The 25,130-nt window shown below is 45.5% G+C and overlaps 1 protein-coding gene and 1 non-coding gene across 3 annotated transcripts in view; one reads left to right on the top strand and one right to left on the bottom strand.

Moving 5' to 3' along the window:
• Positions 1-742: 742 nt before the first annotated feature.
• LOC112584749 lies at positions 743-849 on the bottom strand. Its single transcript, XR_003109157.2, has one exon. It is a non-coding gene; the product is annotated as a U6 spliceosomal RNA (small nuclear RNA).
• Positions 850-15,879: 15,030 nt separating this feature from the next.
• ERCC6 (ERCC excision repair 6, chromatin remodeling factor) overlaps positions 15,880-25,130 on the top strand; it is a 71,809-nt gene continuing 62,558 nt past the window's right edge. The window contains exons 1-4 of one of the 2 annotated variants that reach the window (XM_006061860.4): positions 15,880-16,038; positions 20,655-21,090; positions 22,870-22,990; positions 24,857-24,968. In XM_006061860.4, coding sequence (XP_006061922.3) covers positions 20,669-21,090; positions 22,870-22,990; positions 24,857-24,968 — 655 coding nt within the window. In that variant the 5' untranslated portion in view covers positions 15,880-16,038; positions 20,655-20,668. The remainder of the gene's footprint in view (positions 16,039-20,654; positions 21,091-22,869; positions 22,991-24,856; positions 24,969-25,130) is intronic. The other variant, XM_006061861.4, reaches the window with a different exon arrangement.

Below are 25,130 nucleotides of genomic sequence, written 5' to 3'. Positions count from 1 at the left end.
TGGCGATCCATTTCACATATGATAATATACATATTTCAATGCCATTCTCCCAAATCATCCCACCTTCGCCTTCTCCCACAGAGTCCCAAAGACTGTTCTATACATCTGTGTCTCTTTTTCGGTCTCGCATACAGGGTTATTGTTACCATCTTTCTAAATCCCATATATATGCATTAGTATACTGTATTGGTGTTTTTCTTTCTGGCTTACTTCACTCTGTATAATAGGCTCCAGTTTCATCCACCTCATTAGAACTGATTCAAATGTATTCTTTTTAATGGCTGAGTAATACTCCATTGTGTATATGTACCACTGCTTTCTTATCCATTCATCTGCTGATGGACATCTAGGTCGCTTCCATGTCCTGGCTATTATAAACAGTGCTGTGATGAACATTGGGGTACACGTGTCTCTTTCCCTTCTGGTTTCCTCAGTGTGTATGCCCAGCAGTGGGATTGCTGGATCATAAGGCAGTACTATTTCCAGTTTTTTAAGGAACCTCCACACTGTTCTCCATAGTGGCTGTACTAGTTTGCATTCCCACCAACAGTGTAAGAGAGTTCCCTTTTCTCCACACCCTCTCCAGTATTTATTATTTGTAGACTTTTGGATTGCAGCCATTCTGACTGGTGTGAAATGATACCTCATCATGGTTTTGCTTTGCATTTCTCTGATAATGAGTGATGTTGAGCATCTTTTCATGCGTTTGTTGGCCATCTGCACGTCTTCTTTGGAGAAATGTAAAAATATGAAACGCTTCACGAATTTGCGTGTCATCCTTGTGCAGGGGCCATGCTAACCTTTTCTGTATCGTTCCAGTTTTAATATATGTGCTGCCAAAGCAAGCACAGATTCATTAATCTTTTATACCATGTCTATACCATGTCTATTCCTCCATTAATCCCATCCAGGGTATATTTCAATTTATATATTATGGTTTTCACCTCAGGAATTTAACTTGGGTCTTTTTTTAAAATAACTTTCTTTTCTTATTTTTTTAATTAATTAATTGTTGGTTTCACTGGGTCTTTGTTGCTGCGCTTGGGTTTTCTCCAGTTGTGGCTCCTCTCTGGTTGCTGTGCGGCAGCTTCTCATCATGGTGGCTTCTCTTGTTGTGAGCCCAGGCTCCAGAGCGTGTGGGCTTCATGAATTGTGATGCATGGGCTTAGTTGCTCCATAGCTTGTGGAATCCTCTTTGACCAGGGGTTGAACCTGTGTCCCCTGCATGGTAGGCAGATTCTTATCCACTGGACCATCAGGGGAGTCCTAAAAATAACTTTTTATCCTCATCAGGGATCATGTTCTCCTGCCTCTTTGTGTAATGCGTGATCAGCCACGTCTGACTCTTACAGCCGTATGGACTGTAGCCCGCCAAGCTCCTCTGCCCAGAGAAGTTTCCAGGCAAGAATACTGGCGTGGGATGCCATTTCCTACTGCAGGGGATCTTCCCAACCCAGGGATAGAACCCATATCTTTTGTGTCTCCTGCATTCGTGGGCAGACTCTACACTAGCACCACCTGGGAAGCCCCTGCCTCTTTGCTGCTGCTGCTGCTGCTGCTAAGTCGCTTCAGTCGTGTCCAACTCTGTGTGACTCCATAGATGGCAGCCCACCAGGCTCCCCCGTCCCTGGGATTCTCCAGGCAAGAACACTGGAGTGGGTCCTGGCTCTTTGAATGCCTGATAATCTTTGACCGGATGTCACACTTGTTAGGTGCTGAATAATTTTTTTATTATAAATCTTCTTGAGCTTTGTTCTAGGATGAAGTTAATTTACTTGGAGACAGTTTTATCCTTTAAGTTTTGATTTATTATTTGTTTGGTGAGTCTGGAGCAGTGCCCAGTCTTGGGTTAATTATTCTGCTTTATTGAGGCAAGATTTTCCTAAGTATTTCTATTGTGAATTATGAGGTATTCCAGTCAGCCTGGCGGGAGCAGGCATTATTCCAAGCATTGTGTGAGCCCTGGGTATGGTTCCCCCTAATAGTCTTGGATGGCTCCTTTCCCAGACTTGGGCAGTTTCCTTATACAAAGGTGCTGGTCAATACTCTGCTAAATACTCAAGAGGGACTCACTGTAAGTCACTGTAGTTCTCTTTTGTCTGGTACTCTGTCCTTAGAACTCTGTCTTGGTTGCCCCCAGACTCTCAGCTCCATGTTCTCAAATCAGAAAGTCTTCTGGTTCTGTTTGGGTTCTCTGTGTACTGTGGGCTGAAAAACTCCAGGTGGCAAGCCAAGGCAATAATAGGGCTTATCTCAATTTCTCAGGAATCCCTGTATTTCCTTGTCTGCTGTCCAATATGTTGAAATCCATTGTTTCATATATTTTAATTAGATTTTTTATTATTCCATGTGGAAGGGTAAATATGGGTCTTAGTATCCCCTCTCAAAATCTTGTTTTGTTTTATTCTGAGATTCTCATTATTTCTGACCTCTTAGCGCATCAAGCATAGAATCTGGAAAAGAGTGAGTGATCAACAAATGCTTATTGGATGGGCAGGTGGGTGGGGTATTTTATATGGGCTCATGAATAATTAGATGACTAAGAACAGGATCCAGGTGAGCTGCCAGGATCAGTTATCATCAAAGAGAATACAAACAACAACTGCTAGCGACGACGGGAAGAGTGGAGCTCTCGCACATGGTTAGCGCAGCCGCTGTGAAAAACAGTATGGAGATTTCTCAGAAAACTAAAAGTACAATTACTGTATGAGCCAGCAATTCCACTCTTTGGGTATATATTTTTAAAAACTTACTATTTGAAAATGCACATGCATCCCAATGTTCAAAGTAGTGTTATTTACAATGGCCAAGATATGGAAGCAACTTGAGTGCCTATCAACAGGTAGGGAAGCTGTGGTACATATATACAGTGGAATACTGCTCAGTCATAAAAAAAAAGGAGACTTTACCGTTTGCAGTGACATGGATGGACTTAGAGGACATCATGCTGAGTGAAATGTCAGACGGAAAGACAAATACTCTGTGGTATCACTTAAATGTAGAACCTAAAACAGTAGATCAAAATAGTAATATAACAAAAAAGAAGCATATTTGCAGATATAGACTACAAATTAGCAGTTACCAGGGGGGACAGGGATGAGGGGAGGGACAAGATGGGTAAAGGAATAAGAGATTCAGACTATTAGGCAGAACATAAGCTGTAAGTATATCTCAAACAACATGGGAAATACAGCCAATATTTTATAATAACTATAAATGATGTATGACCTTTAAAAACTGCGAATCACTGTATTGCACACCTGTAACTTATACCCATCCCATTGGGGATGGGAGTCTCCTTCACTGGCTTCTTGTGCTTGAGTGTTAAAGATCATAGGGCACAGAGCTCGGTCCATCTTTTCTATTTACTTATTGCCTCACGGTGCTCTCATCCGACCTCCTGACTTCAGGTTCCATCCAGGCACTGAATGAAGACCCCCAAACTTACGTTTCCACCTGGACCTCTCTCTTCAACTCTAGGCCTTATCTCCAACTGCATACTTTGAATTTCCACTCACATATATGATAGGTCTCTCAAACATAACCTGGCCAAAACATTCTCCCTGCTTCCTCCCCTCATGCATATGTCTGCTGCTCTTCCAGACTTCCACATCTCAGCAAGTGGTGCCACAGCCAACCAGTGGCTCCAGCAAAAGCTCCTAGACTCCTCCCAAATGTCCTCAACCCTCGTATCCAATCTGCTGGCAAGATAGGTTGGGTTTTCTCCTGAGGCATATTCCAAATTTGTCCCTGTTATACTCCACTATTTCCATCCCAATCTTTCTTGGGCAATAATAGTCACCCACTTCTATTCCACCCACTCCCAATCCCCGCCCCCCAACACCACCATCTACTCATCACACGCAAACAGACAACAAAGTTCTGAAAACTGAAATCTGTTATCCTTCTCTTGGGGAAAATCAGCCAGTGGGTTTCTGTTACAATAAGAATTAAAGTTAAACAGAGGATCCTGTAGCTCACAAGACCCTACGTGATCCAGCCCCACCCTTGTCTTGGAACTTGTCACCCTGCTTCCCTCCACTCTTTCTGCTCGCTGCCCTTCTGCTCCTTGAATAAGTGGAATTTATTCTGACCTCAGCAACCTTTCCTCCACTGGGTCATCAGACGTCATCTCAGAGCTCATCTCCTCAGAGTGGCCCTCCCTGACCGTACTATCCAAGTCCCCGCTCACCTGTCTAGCCACAGCCCCTCTGTCATGTGGACCTTCTGTGTGGCGTGTACCACTGACTGATGTTACTGCATTTAGTTATTTGGTTACTCATTTATTGTTCTCCTGTCTTTCACTAACATGTCGGCTCCAGGAGAGTAGAGATTGGATCTCTTCTATTTGCTGCTGTATCCTCAGTGCCTGGAACAGTGCAGGCACATAGCAGGCACTGAATGAGTGATAGATGAGGAAACGAAGGCTCCAAGCTGTTAACTCACTGGCCGGGATGCACGTCAGCGACTGAGCCAGGACCCCAGGGAAGTCAGTCATGTTGCCACGTGGCTGCAAAGCATGTGTCCTTTGGGGCACTCAGTGGATGTCATGAGCAAGAGTCCCAGAAACCTCTCCTCCAGTTGCCTGCATAGACAGAAAATGTGCCCATGACTTAGGAAAGAGGGCCAGATCTGATGTCCTTGCTGCAGACTTTTAGAATCAGCCACTTGGAGAAGGTGTGTGGCTGTGTATCCTGGATGCTGGATGCTGCAGCTGAGTCTTGTGTAACAAGCCAGGCAGCAGGGCTGGCGGTGGCTGCCAGGGGCTGGGGTGGGCCAGGTGCCAGCACTGGTGTGCCATGCTGGCTGTCTCTACAGGGAGAAAGCTGCTCCCGCAGAACCTGGCTGTGGGCAGTGGAGGGGCCTGGCCCTCCATTCAGGAAGCTCTAACCACAGAGAAACTCTCTAGGGCCCTTGGGGCATGCTGTCTACCATCTAAATGAAATCAGTCAACAGAAGGAAAATGGGGTTCAGCTTTTGAGGTGCTTAAAGAAATCTCTCAAAGCTAGGGTCAAGAAGTCGTGGTCTGGGTTGCCAGGTGACCATGATTCCATGAGGAAGAGGTCTGGCATTTTGACAGCTAAGTGTATGGGGACATCTGAGACACCGAATAAAACATGCCGCCTTCTAAAAGGGAGTATGACTTGTGAGGACAGCACCATGGTCCTCAGCCTTTCCTTGGATAGAGTCTGGGGATAATCGGGGGTGGAAGGAGATGGACATGAAGAGACTGTCAGGCTCAAAGGAAGTAAAGGCTGTGCATGAGCAAGTGCAGATGCACAGCAAAAAGAGGGGCTGGGTCCAGGTGGGGACTGCCAGCAGGAGCTGGTGACAAGGGGGGTGGACGCTGGACTGCCAGCAGGAGCTGGTGACAAGTGGGGTGGGACGTTGGCAGCAGAGGTGGACACGAGGCCGCTGCAAACCCTCTGCTGCAGGCCTGGAAACTTCTGTAGGTGCTGCCCCAGGGGCGTCTTGTCCCACCCATTCTCTGTGTCCCTCTCTTACCAGTCTCTCAGAAGTGTTTGCTACACTCCAGGAAATCCTGGTGAGTGGTTTGGATGGGAATGCAGCCTCCCTGGGAGCTCCATTTGACCAGAAGGCTGGGGCTTCCTGTGGGGAGAAGGTACATGAGCCCCCAAACCTTCATTTTTCTTCAGCCCAGCACTCCATCCCACATCTCCACAGAAGCAGTCCCATGGTAGGTCAATAAAACTTCAAGGCAGGAGCTTCCCTGGTAGTCCAGAACATGCCTGCCAATGCAGGTGACATGGGATCGATTCCCGGTCTGGGGAGATTCCACACGCCACAGAGCAACGAAGCCCATGTGCCACAAATATTGAGCCTGCAAGCCTCAGCTGTTGAGCCCACGTGCTGCAACTGCCGAAGCCTCAAGGCCCCAGAGCCTGTGTTCTGCAGCAGAGAAGCTACGGCAGTGAGAAGCCCGTGCCCTGCAGCTAAAGCGTAGCGCCCCCCATCCCTGCTGCCCCCAGGTTTCCTACAACTAGAGGAAGCCATGGCACAGCAGCCAAGACCTGACACAGCCAATAAATACGTAACAATTGTAAGAAAAACTTTCTCAAGGCAGTCAGTTTTCTATCACTTCCTCTCTGCCGGGTCCAACATGCTGAAGAGCTGCCCACCCGTGCACCTCACAGCCCTGTCTGGTTTCTTATGAGAAAGTACATATCTGACAGGCCACAGCCTTGTGTTTTCAAGCTTTATGATGTCAAAGATGACTCATTAGGTCGATGCTAGCTTCACTGATTAATCTCACTTATGCACATGTCTTATTTCTCCCTGAAGGCTTGCGGGCAGAATTTATTTCTGCTACACTAGGAACAAAATAGTAGGCAGGTCTCCCGAGCATTGCATAATGCAGACTCCATCTCTTTGGCCTTCCACATTAATTTCCCTCAAATGACACCAAGGGGCCAATATGTTGAGAGCACACATCTTTGCTCTGATGAAATTTTCGCTTTTATTTCTAATTGTTTGTGCAAAAAGCTCTGGTTTGGGTTTGTTTAGGCCTTTCGGGCAGGGAATTGATCTCCAAACCATTTTCAAATTGCTTCCACTTTGGCATCTTGCTGAACCTGACATTTTCCCTCCTAGACCAAAGGCCTCAGTTGTTTTCAGTCAGAAAACAATACACACCACGCTGGCTATGGTACACAGTCCTCATCTCCAATATGGATTTTTAAAACTTTAGAGCTGTGATCCCAAGCCATTGATTGTTTGAAAGGGTTTTGCAGACTGTTCTTGAATGTTGTTTTGTTAAATTAGGATTTTTCCTGGGACCTCTGCTAATTTTTGTTTGTTCCTCCGTCCCTACCTGTATCAGTTTTGTGATACAGGCTCAAGCTAGGACAGCCAACTACAAATAAAGTAACACAATTCTTTTTTAAAAAAATATTTTATTGGAAGCATAGTTGATTTACAATGTAGTGTTAATTTCTGCTGCACATGAATTTCTGACTCAGTTACACATACATATATATTCTTTTTAATATTCTTTTCTGTTACATTTTATCTCAGGATATTGATCGAGTTCCCTGTGCTACACAGTAGGGTCTTGTTGTTTATCCATCCTATATATAATAATTTGCATCTGCTGACTCCAAACTCTCAGTCCGTCCCTCCCCCACCCACCCTCCTCTTTGGCAACCACAAGTCTGCTCCCTGTGTTTGTTTCTGTTTTATAGATAAGTTCATTTGTGTCATAGTTTAGATTCCACATATAAGTGATATCATGCATTTGTCATTCTCTTTCTGACTTATTTTGCTTACCCCGATAATCTCTAGGCCCGTCCATGTGGCTGTAAAAAGGCATTGCTTCACTCTTCCTTATGGCTGAGTGGTATTCCCTTGTATGTATGTGCCATATCTTCTTTGTCTATGCACTTGTCAATGGACATTTAGTTTGTTTCCATGTCCTGGCTGTTGTGCATAGCACTGCTATGAACAGGGGTGCATGAGATACCGCATTTCTTGAGCGGGAAATATAAATCTGTGTAACTTTGCAGAAAACATTACCACCAGACTCCACAATAGTTATACTGGTGTGCAAAATAGGCCAAGCTGACAGAGGGAGACAACAGGAGGTGGAGGGAAATGTAAGGAAAGGAATTGCTGGCTAAATCCCAGGGTGGGGGGAGGTGCCTGAGGATGACGACCAAGGAAGAGAAGAGGTTCCCTGAATCTTGAGGGGAAAGGAGTCAAAAGGGCCTCCCCTGGTCCAGAAGTACCAGGCGCCTCTTCTCATCATGTGTGGGGTCTCATGGAGCTGAAGATAGTCCTGTTCCCAGCCCACTCCTGGGAATTCCAGCTCTGTGGGCCGGGGGAGGCCTGGGAACCTGTTTTTAATAAGCACATGATGCGGAGGTAGGTATGCATCGGTCCCCACTTGGAGAAACATTGTTCCAAGCTAAGAAGAAGGTGTTAGACCCAGGAGCAGAAGGAAACTCTCCTGTAGACCATTCCAGAACCTCACGTGTCAACCTCCCATCCATTTCATAAATACCAAATAGAATCCTGTGTGAGGCATCATTTATGTAATAGATATTTCTTACCACTCCCTGCACATATGCACACAGTTGTTTGAATTCAGCCCCAGCTGCATAAAATAAAAGGGAAGCAATTCATAATAAAGGCAGATTCGTCTGCACATGTTTATGCTTGGGCAGGCCTCCACTCAGGGACGATATGAATCATCAGATGCCTGCATCTGTGCACAGAATCACCTCTAAGGAGACCAGCTACAGTGCAGGCAGATGCAGCTCTCATACCAGAGAGGTGGATATTGGGAGGAGGGCTGTTTCTCCTGTCTGCATGGTCATTGCATACCTGGAAAATGCCTTAGTAAAACCGTGCAAGAAGGACTTTATGATTAAATGGAGTCCAGGTCTAAGCCCAAACAACCACGAGTAGGTTTTTACTTACATGAATGGCTGGGAAAGCATTTGAAAGGCAAGTGGAATGGACTTCCCAGGTGGTTCAGGGGTTGGGACTTCACCTTCCAATGCAGGGGGTGCAGGTTCAACTCTGGTCAGGAAGCTAAGATCCCACATGTCTCTTGGCCAAAAAAAATCAAAACGCAAAACAGAAGCGATATTGCAACAAATTCAATACAGATTTTTTTTAAAAAAGAGAAAAGCAAGCAGGATGTGGGACACTTCTCGCTTTTATTTCCTCCGCGTTGAGAAAGTCAGAATTCCAGACCTCTGCCCACTAACTGCCCACAGTACGGCCCCATCTTTGTGTCTACTGCTCCCTTTCTGGAGGATCAGAACATTAAAGCACGCCACAGTTACACAAAGAACGGACATCTCATGTGCTACTGTTTTCTTTCTGTTTTGGGTGGTGTGGGGCAGGGGGGAAGAGCCAGAAAACTGGAACAGTTCCTATGGAATTAGTTAATAGGTTACACCAAAATGGGGATTCCACCTCCTTGCAAATTACACCCCGGTGGAGGAGCTCTCTATGGCCTCCTTTCTGCTGGCCCTTCACTTCTGCTAAACCATATATCACTTGCCGTGTGACATTTTCATTATTTACTGCTCTGAGGCTCAGAGAGCAAAGCGGCCAGGCCGGTCTCCACTCACTCGTTCATTAGTTTTAATTAAACCCTCTAATTTTATTTATGCTGCCACAAACTGATTAACAATTTACCAGCAAAGAACAGGAAGTCTTAAAAAGCATCTTGAGGAATTCGTGGGTCTCTAAGCACAGCCCTTGCAGAAATGAGGTGGGTTGTGGGTAGAGGCTCATGCCAGGCTGGAGGAGGCAAGTTTTTAAAGCTTCAGCGCTTGGTACAACCTTGGTACAATAACTGACGGCTCTGAGATCAGCGGGTCCCCAAGGGGCTGATGCATTGAGAGGCAGTGGCTGGACCTCCTTATCTGAAGTGCTTGATAGTCCTTGTAGCTCTGGGAATGGGGACAGGGCTGGGAGTGGCATTTGGTGCCCCTGGAGGGGAAGGGTGAGCTGGTGGGGGCAGCAGAAAGCCCAGTTCTTCATCAGTGGGGGAAATGGACACTGGCCCAGCCAGCTACAGAACAGTCTGCTGAAGAGTGTGCTGGACTCAGAGCAAGGAAGCGCAGCCTGAAGGTGATGGGGAAGCTTTATGAAAGGACTGGAATTTGAAGTAAATAATAAGGACTTATAGAATATCACTGTACTGACAGCCCAGAGAGAAGCACATGAACAAAGGCTCAGACATTTACTTCTCCACTTTCCAAGGGTCAGACATATTGCTAGCTCCAAATATGGGGGGGAGAAAAATGAATAAGGATGTAATAGGCTGAAATGGGAGTTTAATCTTGCAACGTGCATATACACCCCATCCCCCTCAAAATCACCACCATTAACATTGCTTTTTAGATCCTTCTTCTGTTCCCGAATGTGGGAGGAAAGAAAACTGGCTTTCTTTCTAGACAATATTAACTCAGACCACATCTGATAACTTTAGCCAATGTTTTTTGAGAAATGTTTATTCAAGTACTTTGCTTGTTTTAACTGGTTTTTCTTTCCTTTTTGTTGTTGATTCAGAAGAGTTCATTATTCTGAAAACTAGGCCCTTATCAAATAAAAGACTTGCAAATAAATATTTCCTCCAATTCTGTGGGTTGTCTTTTCCTTTCTAGAGAGTGTCCTTTGACACACAAAAATCTCTAATTTGGTAAGTACAATTGATTTATTTTTCTTTTATTGCTGTGCTTTTGGTGTCATAGTTAAGAATGCATTGCCAAGGTCATGAAGATTTACCTCTTGAGTCTTCATCTAAGAGCTTTAGTTTTAGCTTCCAACTTTATTCTGTTATATGTGAAAATCCAGTTTCCCAGTACCATTTGTTGAAGACATAACCATTGAATGGTCTTGGCACTAGTGTTGAAAATCAATTGACCATAGATATGTGGGTGTATTTCTGGACTCAGAATTTTATTTCGTTGACCTATGACTGTGCTGTGTGCTAAGTCACTTCAGGCGGGTCCGACTCTTTGCAACCCTATGGACTGTAGTCCATCAGGCTCCTCTGTCCCTGGGATTCTCTAGGCAAGAATACTAGAGTGGTTGCCATGCCCTCCTCCAGGGGATCTTCTCAACCCAGGGATCAAACCTGCATCTCTTACATCTCCTGCATTGGGAGGTGGGTTCTTTACCACTAGCCCCTCACCTGTGACTACCCATATACAAAAATATTTTAAAATAAAATCTTATCATGTAACTTCCTTAAACTTGTAGTGGATTTGATTTGCACTTGGAATAACATCTAACTCTAGGCCTGGCTGACAGAGCCCTAGGCATCCAGCCCCGCCTTCCATGGCTTTAGCCGCGGTGCCCAATTTTCTAGTGTGTAGATTTGCCAAGTTTGTGTTTCCCTGCTGCTGGGCTGCAGCCCACAGGCCTACAAGGATTGTGCTTGACCAGCTTTAAGACCAAAGAAAGAGCTGAGTCAGTGACAAGGACATCAGTGGTTTGATGGATAGGGGGAGTGTACATGTCTGAAGCAGCGTCCTGGAATGGTACCCCACTGTATGGGTCATGGTGGCAGTCTCTGCTCCGGCAAGGGGAAATTGTCAGTTACAGGGGGAACTGACATCTGTGGTGTGACATCATTGGTTACCAGAGAAACTAGCAGGCTCCTCACTGCCCTTTTGATAAGAACAGTCACTGGTTGGGCTTGGGGCAAGTATGTAGGAAGGTCAGGCATGTGAATAGGGTGTAGGTGAAACAGGCGCTGGTCACGCAGCGGATGCACAGAGAAGAGGCGTCTTGAGTGGTCCAGCCGTGCACGTGCCCTTGTCTACTTCTTGTCAAGGATCCTCTCCTGCCTAATCCCATACGGTGACTTTCCTCCTATCATTCAGATTGCAGCTGTAATGTCTCCTATCGAATACTACTCCACACTGGCTAGGAGGGCATCCCAATCACTCTCTTAAGATATTATCCTATTTCATGTTCCTTAATAGCATTTATTATTTCATATTTTTGCTTAAAGCATTTGTGGTTTTCTCCCTCTGATTTTATGTAAGTCTCATGAGAGCAGAGATTCTGCCCTGTTCACCTCTGGGTCCCCCACATTCATTCCTCTCTCCCCTCCCTGCCAGCTGTCTAGATCCAAAATAAAGCAAACTTTCCTTTCCACCAACCTTGCCTATTTTTATTGGCTTTTGAACAGGGAGCACCCTGACTTCCACTTTTGGTTACTATTGTAGCAACTCAAGCAAATGTATCTGTTGAAATCAACCCAGAGTTGATGCTCTGCTCCCTCTAGTGGCCATTGGTGTAATAGCGTTCTCTGAGAGTTGGCTGCTCAGAGGGAGCTATTCTGATAAAGAACAAATACGTGAAATTGCTCCACAATGGCACCCCACTCCAGTACTCTTGCCTGGAAAATCCCATGGATGGAGGAGCCTGGTAGGCTGTAGTCCATGTGGTCGCTAAGAGTCGGACACAACTGAGCGACTTCCCTTTCACTTTTATGCATTGGAGAAGGAAATGGCAACCCACCCCAGTCTTATTGCCTGGAGAATCCCAAGGACGGGGGAGCCTGGTGGGCTTCCGACTACGGGGTCGCACAGAGTCGGACACGACTGAAGCGACTCAGCAGCAGCAGCAGCAGTGCAGCACACGATCTATGTCAGTCTACTCTCTCTCCACGAATTTCAGCTGGAGTCTTATATCCTGTGAACACGTCCATGTCCTCAGGTTATTCTTACAGTTGCTAAATTCATGTTCACACTCTTAATCAGTCACCAGTTTCCATTGATACGAAGACTAGATCAATGATAACTTTTCTTCTCATGTGTTCAGAATCACCACGAGTTCCTTAGACATCTCCTTAATGTACAGCTGCAGAGAACAGTCACAATGCTGGTTACTGACGAGAAAAAAATCACACTGAAATTGTGGAGCCTGCTAAAATCAGGGCACACTGGTACGTCCTTCTGAGGTTTAGGTAAAAGAGCTGCTTACACATACTGGCTCTCTTCTTCCTATATCAGCTTTGGAGAGCAAGGTGTTTGCCGAAGATTACCAAAAGGACCCTAATGTTTCGGAAAAAAGCAAGCAATGCCCAAAACTAATCAGGGAGGGATTTGTGAAAAATCAGGAAAATAACACAGCTGGACAGAATATATGAAACAGTGAGATTAAGAGACACAGAGGCTCTATCAATGAGAGAGACGGTGGTGGAGGTGTGACCAAAAGTAAGGAGACCATCTGTCATGCTCCCCCACTGCACACACTGCACACATACATATAGACATACATACATTTTCAATGGAAGTATATGGTTTTATATGGCCTTTGTTCTTAAATTTATTAGCTCATTTATTCCACATACACTTAACATTATTTTCCAGTGGCTGCCAAGATAATTCTAAACAATACGCTTTTACTTCTGTTTTTGGATTTATCAAATTTGCCCATATTCAATGCACTTCCAGTACATTTTTTTTTTTCTGCCATGGTTATGGGGAATGGAGAACCAAACTGATGCATCGTCACTACCCTGAAATTTTTAACAGAGAGAGTCGACTTAGCTCTTCTGCTTTGTAAGGGCAGGGGGAAAGTTTCTTACACTGATAACTAAATAGAAAGTAAAGGCAGGAGGGGGACTCTGGTCATATTTAAATGAGTTAATATTTGTAAAGCACTCAGGACAAAACCTGGCCCCCAGTCAGGGCTGTACAAGTGCTTGTTAAGTCAAATGCATTAAAATCCAGAACAATAATGCAGAACCAATAGGGACTGAGTGAATATGGAGGAAAGAAGAGGTCTTGATTGACATCTAGATATCTCAGTCTGTAAATGAGTATTATGAATAAGTTACTAAAAATCCCACAATTACATTCTGTGTCCATGTAGGCTGCTAACAAAACATCATAGACTGGGTGGCTTACAAACAACAGAAATTTCTCACAGTTTTAGAAGCTGGGAAGTTCAAGATCACAATATCAACAGGCTGCGCGTGTCTGGTGGGAGCCCACTTCTGGGACCAGCACCTTTCGTGGCGCCCTCGCATGGCGGGAGGGCCGAGGAAGTCCCCTTTACAGTGCGCTAATCTCATTTTCAGGGCCTGGACAGAAAGAAGGGCCCTGTGTGTTCAGGTGGGCACAGGAGTCAACAAAATCTGCTTCTAATAGGACTTTATTACTACTCTCTGTCTAGAGAAGTCAGGGGAAACATGACTGAAAGTATATACAGATCCTTTAGTTAACTAAATACAAATTCATGTAAAAAAGCTTTACTGAATTAAGAGTGACTCTGAATCATCATGTATTTTCTAAATTAAAAGGATATTAAAAGGATAATTATAATTGCATGGGATATGTTGCATATTTGTTTGACGTTCCAGATTCATTGTGCATCTCTCTCTACCCTGCCCTGTGCTCTAAGAGACTGGTCCATACGATGGGCATCAACAGGCTCCCTTGCCCTCTGGCTCTCAGTGTTTTTTGTTTTGCTTGTGGCGGTGCCACTCAGCATGTGGTATCAGTTCCCCACAAGGATCGAACCCATGCCCCCAAGAGTAGAAGCGAGGCATCCTTACCACTGAACTGCCAGGGAATTTCCTCTCAGTGGTTTTGAGAGGGGAGGCTCCAGCAGGTGAAATAATGGAGGAGAGTGAGGCCAGGGTATTTACCTCCCTGGTTCCCCCTTGCTGAGTGACCACAGGTTGTTGTATTTCTCTGGTCAAGCGGTCTTCTCCACTCAGCTACTATCTTCTGAACCCATGTCCTCCCATGATCCCTTCAGAACCAGGGATGATGTATCTATTAGTTCGTTAGGGCTGCCATACAAAGTACCACAAACTAGGTGACTTAAATTAACTTTTGTACAGTTCTGGAGGCCAGAAGTATGAGATCAAGGTGTTGGCAGGGTTGTTTTCTTCAGAGTCCTCTCTCCTTGGCCTGTAGATGGTCATCTTCTCCCCGTGTCTTCACATGGCCTTTGTTCTGTCTCTCTGTCCTAACCTCCTCTTCTTATAAGGACATCAGTTACATTGGACTAGGGCCCACCCTAATGACTTCAGTTTAACTTAACAGTTTTTAGGGTTTTTAAAGACCCTATCTCCAAATACAGTTCTGTATTTGGAGGTCCTGGGGGTTAGAATTTCAAATGAATTGAGGGATGCAATCTAGCCCAAAACAGATGGCAACAGAGGCTCCTGGTCTCTCACTAGCCCCAGGGTTACTATCCCATCCTGAGTTGTTTTCCTAAATCCTGCCCACACCTCTGTAAACACTGTTATTAACTCTCCTCAACTACCTAGTCTACCATTTGCTGCCTGTCCAAATTCTGCATGATTTACAGGGGCTCACCCAAACAGTACACATTAGAAAGGGGACCTCATTCTCAAAGTGGTAACCACTATATACCTGGGAAAAACTGCTCTCCCATTCAAGCATTCAAACTAATATCTTACTAATGCATTACTATTTTCAATATTTTATTCAAGACATGACTAGAATTCTTTATTCCTTTTGAGAAAAGGAAACAAGTTATTTTGGTGTGGGACGGCTCTGGGCATATGTAGATTGGCAACGCCAACAGGACAGATACAGTGCTATTACTGAGTGTTTCAAGTACACTTGCCACTCCCTTTTCCTGCTCAGACCCGGAAGATTCTTCCCACAGTCACTTACTCCCAGAAGGCTCTCTGGCGCTGATCCCTGGAAAATCCACCCTTTCCCAGAGCAGGAATCTCTGGGCAAAGAAGCTGCTGCTGTTGGAGACAGCTGCCACCCAAAGGGGGCAACTCCTTCCTCAGGTGAAGCTCAATTTTCTCCCTTTGTTCTGAACCTGTGTGTGACCGTTTTGTTTCTTCAAACGTTCCCAGCTGAATTGTCACCCGGCTCAAAAATCCTCCTTTTTGATCTGAGGACAAATATTAAGTGACTAACGCAATCAAGACACTGACGTAGGCCCACTATGTACACACACCACTCGGGGTGCGTGTGTGTGTGTGTGTAAGAGGGGGAACAAAGATAAATAAGCCCTCTCCCTATTCCTCAGGTACTAACAGCCGTGCCAGGTACTGAAGCGTGTGGCGCTCAAGACAGCCCCCTTCCCCAGGCTTCCTTTCTCCTTGGGGTTCATGGGTAATTGTCCGCACAGTCGCTCGCACTCTGCGTATCCCTCTCTACCTTTTCTGGAAAAATTCTTATTCCTTCTTTTAATTCTTATAATCGCCTTTACTAAAGATGTATTTTTCACCACGCGTGAAGCGCTAGCCACAATCCAGAGATCAGCAACCAGGACCACTTCCGCACTCGGCTCGCAGGTAGAAAAGCACGGCTGTATCACGAGCTCAAACCACGTGGCCTCACCCGGGTTCAAAATAACGCCTAGAGCCGGCGCATGCGCCCGAGCCCCGCCCCACGCACGGCTGCGGGTCATTGTTGGGGGCGGTGCTTGCGGCGGCAGGAGACGTAGAAGACGCACGCGCCGCGCCCGGTCCTAGTCCAAGTTCTACGGCGGCTGACTGCGGCTGCTGCGTGTACGTTTCCGTACGGGTGGCCGCGCGGCCCTGGGGTGAGTGTTCTGGCGGCCTGGTTGAATGTCAGGCGGGACATGTCCGGGGCCCGCTCCGACTCTCCAGGCGGCCGCAGCCCCGCCTGGACCCCTGGCAGCCGGGATGGAGCCCTTTCGCGCGGGCGGCCAGGAGCGGGCCCTCGGGCTGGGCGCGCGGGGGTCGCGCCAGCCCACCTGCGGCCGGAAGTGCTGCTTGGGAGCGCTCACCTGGGAGGACCGGTGGGGGTGGGGGGCTCCGCCGAGGGCAAGGTGGGCCGGCGACTACGCATCAGCTTTCCGGCTCTGTGTCCTGCCCCCCTCCCCCGCCCCCCGCAATTAGGGTCAGCCTGGCCCTGTTTGATCTCGGTTAAAACTGGAGTTGTTATTTGAACGAGACATTCGGGGTAAAAATAAGTCAGGCAGTTGATATAGTCAAGTGGGAGTATGTGAAGGAGGATTGAGCAGTCCGCATATAAATGCTGTAGCTAAAGATTTCCCACATAGCATCTTATCTTCACTGCTATCACCAGTTCCAAGCTCCTGTCACTTGTCACCCGTACAGGCCCCAGCATGTCCATGTTGCGCTGTTTCCTCCAATCCATTATCCGTGCTGTAGTCCAGCTGGTCTTTACAAACATAAATTGGGTCATGGCATTATCACCCTGATTGAAACTGTTAAGAGTTACTCCATTATACTTGGAGAAAAATCCAAGTTCATGTTTCCCTAGGCTCCCTGTGATCTGGTCCTTGCCTATGGCTCCATCTTCAAGTACACCCCTTCCCCTTCCCAGTTCTGCATATATACGACTAAACCTCCAAACCAGTATCCAGCGCCTCCCACAGACGCCCCAGTGCTGAAAGGAGGACAATGAAGATACTGTTTTTCCAGATGGTTAAGTCTTGCAGAATGTTAGAAGACGTTCTGTAAATGAGTCATTATCAGTTTCTTTAACTCTGTAATTCATGTACAATAAAGATTTGTCAGAATGCTCCAGCCTTCTTCCAGTTTTTCAATAGCACCAACTCTTACCAGCCTTAGAAATCACACATGCTGTTTGTTTGCAAAATATTCACTTTTGGCCTGTTGTTTCATCCTTCAGATGCTGGTTCACATATCAGTTTATCAAAGAGGTCTCCCTGACCTCACATCTACTTCTATAATACCAGTTAGGCTCCTGTGTTATTTTGTTATAAAGAAGTCTGTACTTTTCTATAGCAGTTACCACAGTTATATTTGTGTGTGTTTAATTTATGTATAAATACTTATTTATGTTGGAGAAGGAAATGGGAATCTACTCCAGTATTCTTGCCTGGGAAATTCAATGGACAGAGGGGGCTGGCCGGCTACAGTCCATGGGGGAGCAAAGAGTCAGACATGACTGAACAACTAAGCGCGCATATATTTATGTATGTAAATACGTATGTATAATTCTTAAAATATGTGTCATCCGCAAGAGCTCCTAAGTTCTATGCAGACAGAAACTCTTTGGCAGAGTACATTGTCTGGTGTAATTGACTCAGTAAATATCTATTGAATGTCAGCTGATTTATTTCGCTTCTGAAATTCTGCCTTCTAACTGGAACTTCCTGGTTTTCACCTCTTATTCCCAGGAGACTTGCCCTTTAGTGTATTCTCCAAGTGGCTTCTTGATCCCTTTCTTCCTTCTTTTCTCCTTTTCACCTGCCTTTTCCTTCCTCGCTCTTCAGTGCCTCCTGGCTTGTTTTGTTTTTTTTCCCCTAATCTGCCCAGCTTGGACCCCAAGGTCAGTTACTTGAAATACTCAGCATCTTTTAAAAAAAATTTATTTTTAATTGGAGAGTAATTGTTTTTACCACATTGTATTGACTTCTGGCACATCTTCTCAGCATCTTTACCCCCAAGCGACATCTGCCTTTCTACCCTGAAGACGCCCAACATTGGCATTTCCCCTGGGACTGCTAATTACTGAAGGAGGAAGTTGGGGTTGTTGGCAGTTCCTGGTTGGGGAGCCAGCCTCTGGTAGGCCTTCCGCACCTGTCACCAGTGTTCGTTCCCCGTCACCTTTTCTCTTCTACAGGTTACTTAGTTCCGATTCTTACTCTCCCCCACCTCCCATCCCAGCTGTGTCCCGTGACTCAGGTAATGCCCAAATTTCCTGCCTTATAGAGTATTTTCTCTGTGGTCCACCTAAGCTTCTCTCCGCACCTGTACGTTCAGGTCCATCAGGAGTCATCCTTCTGCCAGAGTCAGAGAAAGGTGTGCTGTGCCCTCTTCACTTCTGTACTTGCTGCTGTCTCATATACTGCTTTCTTTGCAGATTATCTCCCTAGTCCCCACTCGCTGTTCATCCTATAGTTTTTCTTGACCAAATTTTCCTTCCCCATCCTTTAATTCCTTTATTATTCCAGTGATCTCTCTCTGCCATAGCCTATCCTTAGGCCTCTATTTCCTTATCTACTCATTTCTTATCCCACTACGGTCTGATTTTTTTTTTTCCCCTTTGCTTTGCTAAGATTTCTTTTACTAAGATAACCACTGATCAGCTTTCCAAATCCACTGGAACCTTTGGAGTTTCCTTAGAACTTGCCCTGTTATTTCCCACATTGGACCATTCCTTCCTAACTCCTTATTAGACGTTTTCTCCAAACATCGTTATTTTAACCTTGTCTTTGCACTACAGAGTTATTACTTAATATTTTGATTGATTAGTATATGTTTTAAGAACTGAAAAGGAAATCCTTGTATACATACAAATAAGAACAATGAAAAAATTCCAGCTAGTATGAAGGCTCGGAGCCAGAATCTTCTCTGTTGAAAGTAATAGAGTGCCAGTCTGATCCTTTCTTCTGGAAATAATCAGAAGGGCCCCAGGTAGAGGAATTTTCTTTCTCTGCTGTTCACTTTTAACCTTTTCAGCCTTAGCCTCTTTCTTATCCTCTAAAAGAATCTCTGGTCCCTGTCAAGTGCCCTGGGATCCCTCGGGCTGTTTACTCTGCTGATATTTCCAGATTTTCTCTAGAGCCCAGATTCATATTTCTGCCTGCCTTCTGGCCGGACAGCTTTGGCTGCTTACCATCTGCTTCCTTTCTGATTCAAATTTCGTGACTGAATTCACCAGTGACTCAGTTGTCCAGACCAGACTTGTTATTTTAGATTCCTCTCTGAGCCTTCCTTTCCACACGTATGAACACCTTATGTGTGTCAGATCGTGGGTCACATGTGCAGAACTCAGTTTGTCTGTGTTTTTTGAACTCCAGATCCAGTGCACTGTCCCTTCTTTTGTGTCCACCTGGCCTCTTGTCTGTGCCTCGTTTATCGACCTGCCCCACTGGCATGCTTCTCCAGTGGAGAGTGAGCCCCTCGGGGCAGGGTGACACTAAGCTCCTGGCACCTTTGTATCCTCGTGCTTGGCCACTGGCATCACTTTATTTAATGAGGAATGAGTGGAGCTTGTTGGGGAACTTGTGAACATTTCATAGAAATAAAGAGTTTATTCACGGTTAAGTAAAAAGATAAGCTGTCACTTTAAAAAAATCTATTTAAAAGTATTTATTAGATGGAGTTATACAGGCAGTATAGCAAACATATTTTCATTTTCATTCGAGGAGTTCCTCATTTCTTGTTGTAAAATGTGAAAGTTCCCCTTTATTCCTACCTTCTCCTTCTGTCTGCCCGCTTCCAACGCTGAAGGTTTAGTATGTATCTTCACATCATTTTGAATGCATTCCATGCACAGATGTGGGTATACATTTTTTTCCAATACAAATGCCTTCATACGACATGGCTTTTCATTTTATTTGGCTTTTATACTGTTACTGTTGAGAGTATTTAATGCCGGTTTAAGACCATTGAACACGCCACAATAAGTAGCCTACGTCTGTGTGAATATTTCTCTGGAATAAGTGCCTAGTAATGTGCATTTTAAATCTTGGTAGATATGGCTAAACTGCCTTCCAAAAGAAGTTTACTAATTTATATTCTCACCAGCATTATGTGAAGGTGGCTCTTTCTTACCTGTAGTGGATATTATCAGTCATCTTGTTTTTGCCAGCTTGTTGGTGAGAAATATCATGCATTGAAATGGAGTTATTTTTAAGACTTTTAATTAACTGAGGTTCTGATTTGAGTGGTGTTATTTATTATCTCTTTTCAGAGGTTTCTACTTATTGGAATAAGTAGTCAGCCTAAAAGTTTCAAGTGTTAGATTTGTAGAGAATCTCTCTACAAGTCTGTCTTCTTAAGTCGCAGTTGGTCATGCAGCTCTAATGCAGGTCGTTTGTGCCATAATGCGGTGGAGAGGCTCACCTGGAGAGCAGCCGTGAAACGACTCCCATGATTTGGAGAAGACGCTGCGGGTACCACTTGGGATACTGGTTGCCAGCTTTCTCAGCTGGGTACCCCAGGGTTCTTGTTGATGATACTGCATTTCTTTTTCTGTTGTTGGGAATTTTTCTTAATTATTATCAGAACTCAAGAAGATCTATAGTGTTTGCTCTTTTAAGAGAAATAATACTTGGAAACTTGAATTTATGTAATTGGAGGATTATTGCTTGGTCTTTTGAGAAATCAGTCTGCTTTAATTATGAAATATTTACTAAACTTTATAAATACAATTCTATATAACTGATGGGCTTGCTGAAAAATTTTTTCCTTTTAGATAGTCTGAAGAGGATGCCAAATGAAAGAATCCCCTACTCAAGTCAAACTCAGGAGCCAGACTGTTCACGGAGCCAGGATGTCAGTGGCAGTGAAGAGGGGACAATTAAGCAGGAGGAGGATGGCGACATGGATCTGGGGCAGAGCCTCCCCTCTTGTTCCTCTGCTAATGGACCCTCCACTTCCACCGAAGGGTGTCTCTTGGAACTTCCCAGGAGAGGGCCAGCCCTGCTGCACATCGACAGACATCAGATCCAGGCGGTGGAGCCCAGTGCACAGGCCCTGGAGCTGCAGGGGTTGGGTGTAGATGTCTACGACCAGGATGTGTTGGAGCAAGGGGTGCTTCAGCAGGTGGACAGCGCCATCCATGAGGCCAACTGTGTGGCCCAGCTCGCCGAGGCGGAGAAGGAGTATCGGTCAGTCCTGGACGACCTCACGTGAGTGTGGACCACCTTCTCTCTGATTTTACTTACGACTGAAAAATGTAGACAATACCTGTGGTAGTCCAGAAATTGAGGGGATTTATAGAACCTTTAATCAGAAAATGGAGTCAGTAAGTCCTTGACCTGTGTTTAAACCCCAGCCCTCAGGAGCATTGTAAACAGTAGTTACTCAGTTCAGTTCTTGGCAGCTTGTTTACACATGATGTCCTGGAGAGAAGTGCTGTTCTGAGTGGCCCAGATCTCGCAAGCTTGTGCACAGATGGTTCTCAGGAGAGGTGTTTGTGAAGATCTGATGTGTCCACTCCAGATAGCAGGAACGTCCCCTGGCCCTCTCCCCCATCCTATAGTTTCTTTCTAGTTTCCTGTTCCTGAACCGAGGACCAGTCTTTTGGTACCTTTTCAGATTTGCATTTCTGGAAACAGTGAGAAATCCCTCCCTGCTTTTCCTTTCTTCCATTGTACTTTTGACTTTCTAAGGAAAGGTGAAATTCCATGGAGGCTCACTTAGGCTTTAGAGGAGAAACGGACCTGTGCTGAGCAGAATGCGTTGGTTGTGGAGAGGCCTGGACCTGGGCTGAAAGAGGGGGCAGAGGATTGAGGTGAGCTCACGCTCCATTGCCAGTCTGCCCCCCATAGCCAGTGTGCTCAGCAGAGTGTGCTGCAAGCAGGGTGAGAAGGGGAGGCCAGGTGGAGGGGTGGGGCAGCGTCAGGTGGAGCAGTGGGAGGAGGAGGGGAGAGTATGGAGCTGCTGGCCCCCTGTGGAGGACGCTGTGGCACTCTTGGCACCCAAAGGGCCTGTTTTCTGCTCACAGTTTTCTGGTGTGTTCTTTGAGCCTCTTGAGCAGCAGGTGTTCTCCAATAGTTGTAGTCTGACCTTCAGGTGTGAGGACCTTGGGAATGTGTCCACTGCTTGCAGAGGTGACAGAGCAGGGTGCTGCAGAGTCATGAGCCTGCCCAGTGCTAGACAGAGGGTGACACGTGGTGCCAGGACCCCCAGTGAGGTGCGTTGATAACATCTTTTCTGCTGAAATCCACAAAGGATACAGACAGCAAATTACACAAGTGTCAATATTGAATTTGTCTTTTGAAAGTTGGGAGTTGCAATTCTATGTCTTATTTTAGGAGCAGTCTATTATAAATTGGCTTTTTCTGTTTGTACTACAAAGTGTAATAATATAGCAGTAAGTCTTCTAGTCATGCAAAAGAAAAATACTATCACAAATGTCTGATTTATATAAGAAAATGTTTAAATATGTTTAGTACTTTTCCAGACTTTGGGACACTCCCATAATAGGCTTTAAAAACCCATGTTTGGGTTGCTTCTAATGGGGTAGTCTGTGCGTATTTGGGGCAAGGAGTACATGGGAAATCACTGCCTTCTCCTCAATTTTTCTGTGTACCTAAAACTGCTCAAAAAAATCGTCTTAAAGTGTATGCATTTTTTCATATAAAAGGACAACATTGCCCATCATTTTTGCATAGTCTCTTGAATAGACACTTAAAATGCTTATAGGCTGAATGAATCAGTTTGCAAATGGGAATAAGCAGATTAAAATTAGCCAGATTAAAGAAAAGCATGAGCGGTCGTCTTATATTTATAACAATTCTTCAGGTTCTGTTAGTGGCCAGAAAGAGTATGTTAGTCTGGTTTGGTTTCTCTTGTGTCTAGTTAATGAGAAGTAAAAGGGACATGTTGTTAGCATTCCTCTTTTCATATTCTTCTGTAAAAAATGTTACCAGAGTGGAAAATACACATTTTCTCTTACTTTTCAGGTCATGTACGACATCCTTAAGACAGATTGATAAAATTATTGAACAACTTGGCCCTCAAGCTGCCACCAACAAAGATATCAACAGGAAACTAGATTCTGTAAAACGACAGAAGTATAACAAGGTGACTGTAGAAAACACTTAAATCTTGGATTTTTGAAAAAAGTCATTATTTAAGCTCATGTAATATTTAGGAAATAAGTATTTCTGAGAAGTACTTGTAAGGTGTGAAGCAGATTTACAATAGAGAATTAAATTTTATGCATTTAATTTTTTGGCTGTTTCCCTTGAACATCCTCGGTTTAAAGAGTGTTTCTAAAAATACATACACACATGTGCAGGCACCTTGGCAACTGAGAGGAAGTTCCCTGTTGTGACTTTTCGCCTCCACTCACGTGCTTTCACGGGCTCCCTTGCGTCGCCGCTTTCTCTCCCCCAGCTGAGGTCCCTCTCTGGCCGCCAGCCTCTCGCGCCGTCTCGTCTCGTCTCGTCTCGCGTGGACTTGCGCCCTTTCCCTGCCCGGCTCCTGCCTGTGCTGACTGTTTCCCGCCAGCACGGCCCTGCCCGCCCCCAGCCCCACCCCACACTCGCGCGCTCTTCTAAGAGGCTGGCCTTAGGCATTCAGTTGCCACCCAGCCACACTGACTGGGCTGCACTTAGGGTTGTTGGACTTATGGGTAGGGAAATGCCTATTACTTTTGACATTGTTTTTATAAAGTCTGAGCATTTTTTAGAACTTACGTACACTCCATGACAACATGTGGCAGGAGGTAGAAATGACTTGTTTTAATCACCTTACTGCTGCCGTCCAGGGTGGCTAACACATGGCCTTGTGCTTGCAGTCGATCCCCGGCAGCGAGTAGGGTCCTCATGACGCCTTTTCGGGCTTTACCTTTGGGGGTCTCGTTAGCCTTGGCTCCTCCTTCTGCCTTCCACTGACTGGTTCGTGGTCTTCACCACACTGACTCCTCACTTAACTCCATAGCAGCAGCTCATTCATTGCTTACAGTGGAGTGAGGCATCCGGGGTCTCCCCAGAGCAGATGGGACCATCTGGCCTCTGTGGGAGCGTGTGAATACTGGGCTTCTGGTGGGTTGGAGTTTCAAAGAGCAGCGAGGACCACTTAGGTACTAGTTTAACATGGTTGTCTACTCCTGTCTTTCTTTAGCTCTTCTCTGATGTTTAGAGAGAGACTGTTCAGAAATAGGCTGTTTTAAATGAGAATTTGCTGAGAAAAAGCCTGCAAGATAAAACAAATTACAAGTCGTTACAACATGGTGTCCATAATCAGGATGTCCCCTCGCCCCATGCTCCTGTCTGCTGTTTAAACATTCTTGACCTTGGAAAGAAGAACCACCTACCACAGGCCTAGTTAACTGGGGAGTCCCTAGGAATGGCCACATCGTGAGCTCTGGTGATGTAGGAGGAAGACAAAACAAAGGGGGGCCCAGGGAGGACAGAGTAAGAGGGTCTGTCAAAATAGATTTTATTTTAGAATGTTGTGATTGAGTAGTGTACTTTAAAGGACAGTCATAAATGTGGTAGAGGATCAGGGGGGTTGACTGTTTCCACTGTTTAAACACTGATGTGTTTCTTTGCCATAAAGCCTATTGACCTCATAGCCCTTTGGCTGTTACGGTCAGAAACAAATGTAGTGATTTACCCAGTGTGTGATGGGGACACCAAGAAGAGCAGCGCCACCTCCCAAGTCAACAGAGTCAGTGCATGTGGGGCTTAGGTGCTCAGCAAGTAGTGGACTGTGCCACCCAGTCAGGGGGACGGGGACGGGGTGCCGCCTGGGGGAACATGCTACTTCCTGCGAGAAAAGTAGCAGTTACTCAGATAAGTTTCTCTGTAGTACTAGTAACATATGGCCATTGTGTTTTGTTTTTATTTTGGCCTTGATTAAAGTGTTTAACATTTCATGACGCTGCCTTTTGTGTTTAATCATTTCACTGCTGGTTTTTGTATTCAACATTTACCATTTAAGGAACAACAGCTGAAGAAGATCACGGCAAAACAGAAGCGACTCCAGGCCATCCTTGGAGGAGCAGAGGTGAAAGTGGAACTAGGTCACGGCAGTCTGGAGGAGGAGGATGCAGGTGAGGATCCTGGGGATGGTGTCTCTGTTCGCGAGCTTCTGCCTGATGCCTCAGCTCAGTGGAGGGTGTCTCTTCAGTCCCAGCCTGGGTGTTTGGACAAATATATTTATTTGCTTAGTGTCAAAACAAACGCAGGACATTGTATTCTCTACACCTATAGAA

This window comes from Bubalus bubalis, chromosome 4 (assembly GCF_019923935.1).
Source record: "Bubalus bubalis isolate 160015118507 breed Murrah chromosome 4, NDDB_SH_1, whole genome shotgun sequence".
Taxonomy (NCBI): domain Eukaryota; kingdom Metazoa; phylum Chordata; class Mammalia; order Artiodactyla; family Bovidae; genus Bubalus; species Bubalus bubalis.
Note: the sequence above shows the minus strand (reverse complement) of the source record. Positions and strands in the feature narration are given on the sequence as shown.